General features: G+C 31.0%; 1 protein-coding gene across 3 annotated transcripts in view; it reads right to left on the minus strand.

Annotated features, from left to right (window-relative positions):
• LOC107006522 (fatty acid amide hydrolase-like) overlaps window positions 1-11,027 on the minus strand; it is a 29,078-nt gene extending 18,051 nt beyond the window's left edge. For all 3 annotated transcript variants that reach the window (XR_003575537.1, XM_015205055.2, XM_027913451.1), the window contains exons 1-6: window positions 10,887-11,027; window positions 9,837-9,946; window positions 9,455-9,515; window positions 7,214-7,377; window positions 6,986-7,115; window positions 4,767-4,844 (exon numbers count right to left, since the gene is read on the minus strand). Coding sequence is in view for 2 of the 3 variants with exons in the window: in XM_015205055.2 (XP_015060541.1) it covers window positions 4,767-4,844; window positions 6,986-7,115; window positions 7,214-7,377; window positions 9,455-9,515; window positions 9,837-9,946; window positions 10,887-10,986 (643 nt within the window). In the remaining variant the exon portion in view is untranslated. The remainder of the gene's footprint in view (window positions 1-4,766; window positions 4,845-6,985; window positions 7,116-7,213; window positions 7,378-9,454; window positions 9,516-9,836; window positions 9,947-10,886) is intronic.

The following is an 11,027-nucleotide window of genomic DNA, read 5'->3' on the forward strand; positions in this document are numbered from 1 at the left end:
CCAAACCCCGAAATTTTTTAGACGTTTTTTTTATTTTTATAATAAAATAAAACTAAATGAAGTATTTTCAACATATTTCATCTAAAAAAAAGAACAAAATATTTTCTCCATTTTGAATTCTTAAGCAAATAATTATTTATTCATGAAATATGGATAAACTTGTATTTTACCCAACCCATTTTTACCCATATCAAATATGGGCGGGTTGAATGATTACCCATTTTATGTTTATCCATTTTCAACCCGCCCATTTGCCGCCACTAGACTAATTCAACAAAATGGAGGCCAAATTTCAACTCCGCTTCTGCTAAGCATATGGAATTGACATGTTGTTTCTTAGATTTGCATGACATTAGATAATCACAAAAGTTAACCAAGTATCCTGCAATGGATCTTCTTGTACTTGAAAAGCAGCCCAGTCAACATCACAGAAAACTTAAAGTACGATAGAATACTAGATGATATCAAAAAATTTGTACCTAGGGTCTGCTTCAACTTATCTCACAACTCCAAGAGACTTCCATGTGTAATGATACTCCAGGTCATTTTCTCCTTTCTGCATTCTTTTCAGCTTTTAAAGTGTTCTTAAAGAGATCCTAAGTCATCTATGACTCACGGAACTGATAGTTCGGTCAATTGGTCATTCGTTTTGCTTTTGAGCAAGATTCGTATTTTAGAGTTTTTGAAACTTGAACGGTTGACTTTAGTCAAAAGGTTACGAAGAAGGGCTCATAATGAAATTGTAGCAGTTTTCGTTAGCTCTGGAACACTGAGTTTGGTCTAGAAGGACCTTTGTTGCGAATCCTAAGGCTTTCAGACTCATTATGAGTCCCCTTGTAGAGTTTGAGTTAAAATGGAGTTTAGATATGGGATCCACTTCTCATAGAAAAGGTTTCATTTATTTTATTCAGGGTTTTGGATTTCCAATTTTTTTTGAACTCAATTATTTTATTCGGGGTTTCCTACATCTATAAATAATCCATAAGATTAATTATTGAGAAAGGAGGATACAATGATAAAAAAAACATTTGATTTAGGGTTTTTATATTTTCTTCTTTTTTATTTATTTTACATCTTTTCTTTGAATGATTGGTTGTAATTTCTCTATGTCTATGTGGAATTGAACTTCTCTTTCTTGAATTATATTTACATAAAATATGATTGTTTAGTGATTTTAATTTGGCATGATTTGTTTATCATATTAGTTATTCTTATATTCTTGTGATTACTATTTTGATGTTTGATCACCATTAGAATAAATTTATTATCTTTTTTTGAACTTGTGAGAGGAATAGAGGGATAGAACGTGGAATATAAGGAGCATGATCTTTTCTTGCATATCACTTGAATTGATTTGTGTCTAGGACAGGGATATACCTAGGTGTCTTGATTGTCTAAAATACGGAAAGACAATGTAATGCTCATAGTTGGTTCAGTTTATCCGCGGTCAACGATGTAGTTAGACTGTCAAATGTGGTAGACGGTTAGAGCTGGTCGGGAGATGGCTCTATACCCCAACCCAACTTGCTCTGGGATCATGACGGCTATGTAATCAAACCCGTGAATCAATAATTAGATAATCAAATAAGTTGATGAAATTGATGTTAGTAAATCATATTCAATGAAAAAGGTGCATTAAAGCAAGCAAGCTAGTTATTAGGAAAAATAAAGGCTTGAGTTGTAGTGATCATACGTTAAGATTTGCACCACGATTATATATTATGGATAACTTCAAACATGGACCCGTACTGTTTGTAAGTTAATCGACGAAGTTAATAATGGGCATGTATGTATGTATTATTGGGTGAACCAAAATATCTGGAGAGCCTTGTTGTGTAGGTAGAATTATTGTGGTTGATAGATATTGCTTGAAAAATGTGAGTTTGAGAGCCTTGAGATTGAACTTGAAATTGAAGTGTGTGAATTGTTGGGCTATATACTACTCCATTTGAATTGAAACTATATATCCTTGATAAATAATGATGTTCTTAAGGGGTAGATCATGACACAACCTTAAATATTGATCCTAATCCTATGTACATTCATCACAATACTGCTCTCTATGTATGTGGCCTAATTAAGGTTTAGTTCAATGTGGGCCATGTGAAAAGGCTAAAGTTGATTTTTTGGAAATATCATAGATTGTTCTAATAATGTTTCTAAAATAGTGTAGAATAATATCTAGGATAATTATCTTGGAAATTATCTAGATATCTAGAAGATAAAGATCATTAGAATTTTTTTTGTAGAAGTATCTAGAAGAATTTCTAGAACCATCCGTGAACAAGTATAAATATGGGTGGTCTTGTACATTTGTAGTCAACTCAAATCAAGTAGTCTTCTTCTATATCAAAGTTTTCTTATTCAAGATATTTCCTTTCCTTTCTAGCTTCCTCTTCTTTAGTTGAATCTTCCTATCTTAGTTAACGATATTGGGCTAGCAGAAGATTTCCATAATTATACTTTTCTTCTGCTATTCTCTACATGGTATCAAATTCATAGCCGTAGATTGGTTTGCGAGTGTTATTTAAAGATCAGTTTGGTGGTAGATTCAACTAGTTTGCGTAGATGGATTTTAGCGGTCGTGTTAATGGACTAGGGATGGAAAAGTTGAAGCAGTCCAATTACAAGGTATGAAGACATGTATGGAATCATACCTTGTGGGAGAGGATTTGTGGGATGTTCTTAATGGGAATGACACAAGTCCTCCTGCTGGCGGACCAGAAAATAGCAGTGTATACAAAAAGTGGAAGCAGGTTAATGCGAAGGTGGAGTTCATTCTGAAGAGGATAATCTCCTCCGGTTTATTTGATCACATTATAAAGTGTAAATTAGCTCACGAGATATGGAGGACCCTCGATCGCTTGTTCAACAAGAAGAATGAAGCTCAGCTGCAAATATTGGAGAATGAATTGGCTAATACTACTCAAGGTAATCTTTCTATCTCAGAGTACTTTTTTGAAGATTAAGAACTTTTGTTCTAAGATGTCTTTGTTGAATCTGGAAGAGGCTATTTCTGAAGCACGAATGAGAAGAATAGTCATTTGTGGGTTAAACCCGAATATATTCAATTTGTGACGTCGATTCAGGAATGTGCTTAACAACCATCATTGAAGGAATTTGAAAATTTGTTGACCTCACAAGAATTACTAGCCAAGCAGTGGGCTAGGGTGTTTGTCAAGGACGAAGAAGGAGATGCTCTTGTAGCCGACAAGAGCAACTTTAAAGGAAAAACAGGAGATATGTCACACTCTCGTTCCTCGAGTGGTTCACGCTCACCTAGAGAGAAGGAAGAACCTTCTAAATATTACGAAAAGAGTCTCTCATATGTTATAGTTGTGGCAAAGTAGGACACATAAAGAAATATTGACGAGCCAAGGAGAGCAATATTGCTCAAAAAGTTGCCAAAGAAGAGGACGAGTGGGGGAAAAGTTTAGTAGTTGAGGCTCGAGCAATGGATGCCATGATATCCATCAACCTTGAAAGAGATTGGATCGAAGATTTAGAATATAGTGTAGCCGATCATTTGGACAAGCAAGAAACTAATGTTTTCGACATTAAGCAATAAATTTTTTAGGATGTTCCAAGTGGTGATATGGTAGCTTCCATTGAAGAAATAGAAAAAGAAGATTCCGAATAGACAATATCTGAAACTACATGTGCTAGTGACGACCTTTACAGAAAAGCATTGATGGAGATGTATTGGTAGCGGAAGTATTTGGTCAATCATTTGCAATATCAAGGCAAATTAATGGCTTGGAGGAATTTTTGAAACATATGGAGAAAGTAGAGATCAGATAGAGGAAGAAGTTGATGTTAAAGACTTGGAGTCAAACGATATGCTCTTTGAAAGCTCCGAAACTGCCAAAAAGAATATCAAGGAGATGATAAGATAATATGAGAGTAGATCCTATGTTGGTGTTGAGACTTCGCAGGAAATTGATAGTGCTTCTCTCGATAATATAATTGTTGAGAAGTTTAGAGAAAAAGGGAGTTTGAGAACTCAACAAGGAGAGAATTCCCATGGATCAATTACTGATGAAAAATCTTCACCATTTGAAGAACCAAAAGGACTTCAGAAAAACTCCCGAGATTTTCATCAAGACGTGGCTCGAAGCTTCGCTTGAATTCTTGCACGACAAGTATAGAATAGTTTTCAAAAAATCACTTTAAGGGGGAGTGTAAAAAAGCTAAAGTTGATTTTTTGGTAATATCATAGATTGTTCTAGTAGTGCTTCTAGAATAGTGTAGGATAATATCTAGGATAATTATCTTTAAAAATATCTAGATATCTAGAAGATAAATTTCACTAAAATTTTCTTTATTGAAGTATCTAGAAAAAATTCTAGAACCATTCATGAACTAGTATAAATATGGGTGGTCTTGTATATTTCTAATCAACACAAATCAAGTAGTCTTCTTCTATATCAAAATTTTCTGATTCAAAATTTTCTCTCCTCTTTTTAGCTTCCTCTTCTTTAGTTAAATATTTCGATCTTAGCTAATGATCTTGAGCTAGCTGAAAATTTTCAGAAATATACTTTTCTTCTGCTACTCTCTACAGGTCAACCCCTAAGTAAACTAAAGGGGACTCACCAGACCTTATATATTGTCTTATCCCTTCAACATACATGACACATTATAACCTGCTAATAAATGAGTACTGTACATGTATTTGATCTTGTCCTGTGGAGGGTGAGCCTGCCCATTAATGTACTGAGAAACATAATTAATACTTACTAGGTAAGGTAACAAAAATCTTTTACCTGTGGTGGGATAAGGCATACAATCAATTTCATCTTTTATGCCAATTGGAACTCCATCCAATACAGATAATGCTTCACCTGATCACAACAATCACATTATTATTATGCTAAAATGCAAATCAAAACTTTTTTTACACAAAAAAATTCCAAATCATGATTTTTGAAAATTTTGGGTATTGTCCAAAAGTAGACTTCATATCGCATGTCCAAACGCTTATTTAAAAATACAAATTTAAAATCCTAAAAATATGAGGCTATTTTGATTTTGATGTTGTAAAATTAAGAGACCTTAAAAGCAACACAATATGGGAGAAACTATTAGCATGATTGACAGAGTACGAATATTTAGAGGCTAGGGTCTGTGGATTGAAGTCTTGAAGTTTTAAGTTGAAGAAATCTCTTAAATATTTCTTCAACTCATTGCTATTTAAGTGTGTGTTGTGTCGAAAAAATAAAAATGAAAATCTAACAATAAAGAACACCAAGTTTAACGTGGAAAAATCCTTCAAACGGAAGGTAACCACCACGGGATCGACAAGATCCGAATTGCTTCACTATACCAACAAGAGGGTTACAAATATTCTTTCTAATGGCTACACAACAAGTGCCAAAAGAGAACAAACAATAGCTACACCAACAAAAGATAAATAGAAAAAAACATCATCCAAACTCAGCTTCTGTTCGGGACCTAAAATAGGATCTTTCTTACCTCCGAATCCGATCTCTACCGTTCAAATCAACCACCAAATTTCAGCCCGATCCAACGATTAGTTAATCGGAAAATACAATTTTAATGTTGCTGGTCAGAGAAAAAGACTGCAGCAAAAGAACCTTTTTCCTTCTCTCTTTTCTCTTGTTGAAAGTTCTCTCAAAAAACCTCTTTTACGTTCTAATGTCTTTCAAAAGCAAGATCAATGAGCAATTAATTATTCTCTCAAGACCATCCTCAATTTATAGAGTTGTGCTTTTTCTTACAAAGTCAAAACCAACTAGGATTACACTTCCAATCATTTTCCTAGAATTGGAAACCAAATAAAGAGAATAATTTCAATCATATTTCAAGTAGGATTAGGCCATGCGCCTTTGGCTGGAATATAGGCAATAGCCTAACATAGTGTAGTGTAGTATTTTATTCCAGCCATGACTTTTATCTTGCTTATGAGAGTAGTAATTTGGGTTTTTTTCTAGTTTTGCTTACATATTTGATGATCTTTATTTTTAATAAAGTCCGTATATTTGAGCTTGAGAGAGAAAATTAAATAACTAGAATTTGGGGCGTTAATCCTCATCTAATACTTGGAGTTAGTTAGATATAGAAAAACATATATTTGTGGTGTCTTCAATGCACTTAATTAATCTAGATAACCAATTAATTAAGTAGTGTTGTTAGTGTCCGGAACAAACTAATATAAAAATAGTAATATAGTATATGAGATTATTAACATAAACTCACTCGCTCCCTCTTATTTGTAAAAAAAAAAAATAAGCATTGTTACTTGAGAATCGTTTTCCATGTATATATCCATGCATGCTTGTCACCATATATGTTAAAATCAGGTTTTGAACCTAACTCACGCTTCAAAAGCTAGCTCAAATAAATGATTATTGCCTAAGTCTTAACGAGTACACTCATCTCATTAACCATTAATGTGAGACTTTTGTCATTCTTACACCACCTCACATTCAGGGCTTAACATCTGGTGCGTGACCAATTTTGATTTTGGAGGCCACCACATCGGGTCAATTTCGATTTTAGAGTCCACAACATTGAGTGAGACGGACCTGCTCTGATACCATGTTGAAATTAGGTCTTAGACCTAATTCATACCCCAAAAGCTATATCAAAGGGAGGAGGATTGTCCAACCCATATAATGAGTACACCCATCTCAGAAACCACCAATTGAGACTTTATTATTATTTTTTTACTTACTTTGCATGTAGATTACTTTATATTTCTGCATGCCTTAGTTATACTTTTCTTAAAAGTCAATTATTATTAGCGTTTGTTTTAGCATAGTTTGGGATCTAAACTTCCAAACATGTATTTGATTTTTTTTTATTTCTTTGTGTTATTTGAATATGGTAGTTGTGTTTGATAGAAAAAATGACGTATCAAAATTTGAAAAGAGAAAAAGATGGATTCATATATTATGAAAAGTAATAATTAAAATTTGAAAGAACATTAATTTAAATGAATATAATGTAGGTATGTACGTACCTTGTTGGTATCGTTGAGTTGATTGAGCAGCTTGTGTCAAGATATCGTGAGCGTCAAAGTTAATAAAAAATGACATTTGCATTGAAGGAGTACATGACTGCTCAACCGCTGATAAAAACCTTTCCATTACCTATTATCATAATTAAACACACATATTATTCAATTCTAACAAACACACACACACAACTTTTCTTTTCTATGAGAGTAGAAATAGAAATTAATATATACCTTGGTGGGTGTAATAACCTTAGAATTATAAGCAGTTGAATAATCCAATATGCTCCACCTACTGAAGCTCTTTAGATCCTTAATTGGAGCTACCATATATTCCAATGCCTGCCTAACTTGCTCCCTTGGAGACGTTCCACTTTGATTTTCTTCTTCCTTTCCACCTGTAACCAATTAGCTACTCTATATTTAATTGCCTAACTATTATTTAATTAATTAAATAAGAGGAAATATATTAAATTAGGCTTTATAGTAATAGTTTGCTAATTACGATTTCTAGCTACATTTTAGAGAGAGGAGAGAAACAAACGAGATTCGGAGAGGGAGGAGAGAGGTGAGCGACAGAGGGAAGAGATTAGAGAGAGGCGAATTGTATTTGTATATCAATATATATAATTGGTATACATATGTATCAATGACTGTATTTGATGTATGCATAATCATATATATATAATTAATATATGTATGTATCAATGAATAAAATAGTGTTAACAAAGTACAATTTTTATCAATACGTAAAATGTATACAATCATATTAATTTGAATTTGTACATGTATCATTTATTGTCAATCATGTGTATGAACGAATACATGTGTATTTCTATTTGTATCAAAAAAAAGATTTGTATAGTTGACACTTATAATCTGTACTTTTATAATTGATTCTTATCAAATGTGTTTGTAAGAACGACAGTTAACATTTGTATTTGAGTAATTTGTGTTTGTATAAGTGAGAGATATTGGACAGAAAGAAGTGAAAGAGACAGGGCAGATAATTTGTATATGTATATGTATATATAAAGGTTAATCACGAATAATAATTAATACAAAGTGTAGAGTAATTGACTAGAGTATGTTTGTTTACCCGTGCAATTTTCCCATTAAATAATGGGTAACTTACATAAATCTGAATAGCTTAGAAGTTAATTACTTAGATACACATTAATTTTTAAGTTGATTTGCATGTATTTGAGATATATTGACAAATCTCACTCGGGTCTTCCCATCTCACTCGTCACTCTTCTACCAGACACACAAGAGTCACTCTAGATACATACATATACATGTATCTAGTATGCATATCATGTATTAGAGATGTACATGTAGACAAATCTAATCCACCTGCATTCTGTTCTGATTCGCCTATCTACCTATTTTAATGTATCTGGTAGAAAAAAATATATCTATAATTGTATAAAACATGTATTTATGTATAGATGATTTTAATCTATATGATATTATTAATTAATTAGTGATATAAATATAATTATCTTAACTATAGAGAAAATTTATAGATATAATAAAAATGTTTATGTAATTAGACAATTTCTCCTTAAATAAATGCATTACTCATTCTAGTTTACCTCTTTAGTATTTGAAGCTCTAGAGTCTAGATATTGAATTAGAACGATAACTTCCTTATATAGTAATATACAAAATTCAAGAATCCTATTTCAAAATTTTAGAATTTCTTCTGAAATTTATATTAGATGCAGAAATTGTTGTTATTTAAAGTCCTATTTTATATATGTTCTTTGTATTGTAAAATTATTATATTATTGAACTTCACTTATCCTAAAAAATTCTTTATCCATGAATAAAAATTTTTATAACGAGAGAAGTGTACATTGGATCAGATTGGTTCAAATTTCTTAAATACCAAATTAAATTATTTATGCCCAGATTTTAAACCTATAAATCATATTATACTAATAAAAGTCAGTCCAGATTATAAACCTATAAATCATATTAAACTAATAAAAGTCATGAATTTCAACCTCCAAGCTTTTCAATTTTCTCATGAATTTTTTAAAGTCTTCCTACAAACATATAATAAACTTTTACTTCAGATGTTTCTTTAGTCCTATCAAAATGTAACCATTTAATTAGGTGCTTCTTAAGAAAATGAGAGACGCCGCTATAATATTCAAGAAAATAATAACCAAATCACAAAGAATAATTATTACAAATTAATAAGTAATAATAAAAATAATTATAATTTTCAAGTACTAAATCATGTTAAATTAAGTCTTAGATAAAAAATAATTATATGACCATATATTTAGAAGAAAACGAAGTTTTTTTAAATTTTTAATTATTTTAGTCAATGTAATACTAAATAACATATATCCAAACTTAAGTGTTCACCGTGAGATGCAAAGATTTATAATCTATAAAAGGCCAGCACACTTGTAAGTATATAAAAGAAAACAAGTAAAGGGAATTAAATAGCAAATTAACCTTCATAATAGTGAAGTGGAACATATAGAGGTGACTCTTGCAACTCAGCAAATGTAACAAGCTGCCAAATGAAACTATTTGTCAGTAATAAAATACACACAACTGAGCATATGTAGAGCTTAATATAATTATGTGATATTTCTTGATTTTCGAAAGTCAAACAATTTAACTTTGACAAATTTGTGCGTGGAATTTCAATTTTAAAAAAATGAAATTTACATATTTATAAATTATGTAAAAAGTACTATAAATCACAATAATTAATAATTCAAAATAATTAAAAGATATATGAAAAATGTTACGACAAAAAATAGATTTATTTGAATGTTTGAAATTTAAGAAATGGCACAGACGGGGAAAGTATGAGGTAAAATTAATGTACCTTGTGAATTAAGTTATTTCTCTTGAGAAAATAGAGCATAGTGGATCCAAAGATGGGCGTTTCCAACAACCATGCAAACACTTTAACAAGAAATCCGGCCATCCTAGGGGCTGCATATAAATATACTAAAATTGTAATATAATTACAAAAATAACTTATTTAGTATCACAAATATAAAAATGAACATAGATCTTATCATTATCTCAAAAATAAGAAAAGTAAACTATTTTCGATAGAATCCTGCCTCAAAACAAAATTTATAAATGCATAATTCACTTTTAAATTAATTTTCAAATTGTAAATTAAACGTTATATTAATTTTATACACGATAGCTTAAATCTTAACTAGCCATTAAATGATGTGTAACAACTATGATCAATCAACCATATTTTATGGCCGTGGCCTTTTCATTAAATGCTGAAACATATACACCTTTCTACTCCAGGTTTACCCCATCCTATTACTTGCATCTAAGTATTTCATTGTTTTCTAATTTTCGTTAAGGGGATTAAAATATATTAAAAAAAAGTAATTAAATATTTATAATTTTTTAGTGAAAGAAATTCATCTGGTGATCAACTTTGTAAAATGAAGATGATCTCTAAGGTAGGAAAATTAAATCATAAGAAGATGATTCGTACTATCCGATCTATTTAATATATATATAATTCAAGAACTAATCAATCTCCTATACTAAATAATTTATTTTAATTAAGAAATCAAATAAAGAAATTTACAATTAGTAAAAGTTGAAAGATCAAGTTTTAACCAATTATTTAGATCTAACTCATGATCTCCATTCAAATAACATTTCGGTATCATCCATTTATTCACTCCATCTAAATCCAACCTAATCTATTCATTAGTTTATCACCCCATAATAAGGTGGAACCAAAAACCAGGACAATCTTTGTTTAAAAAATAAAAGTGTGCATATATAGAATCATCCAAAAGTTTTAGATAAAATTTCTCATTTTGTATATATGAGTAAGTTTACATGTGAAAGAGAAAAATGAAAGAAAACAATATAATAAATAATGTAGATAAACCTTTGACATTGGCTGTGAGATAAAATTGATTACTATTGGGACCAACATCAACATCTTCAACAGCTTTGTAAATCTCTCCTTTAGTCTTCAAAAATCCCATTTTTATTATTTGAGAGAGAGAGAGAGAGAGTGGAGAAGCAG

The sequence above is a fragment of the Solanum pennellii genome, chromosome 12 (assembly GCF_001406875.1).
Source record: "Solanum pennellii chromosome 12, SPENNV200".
Taxonomy (NCBI): domain Eukaryota; kingdom Viridiplantae; phylum Streptophyta; class Magnoliopsida; order Solanales; family Solanaceae; genus Solanum; species Solanum pennellii.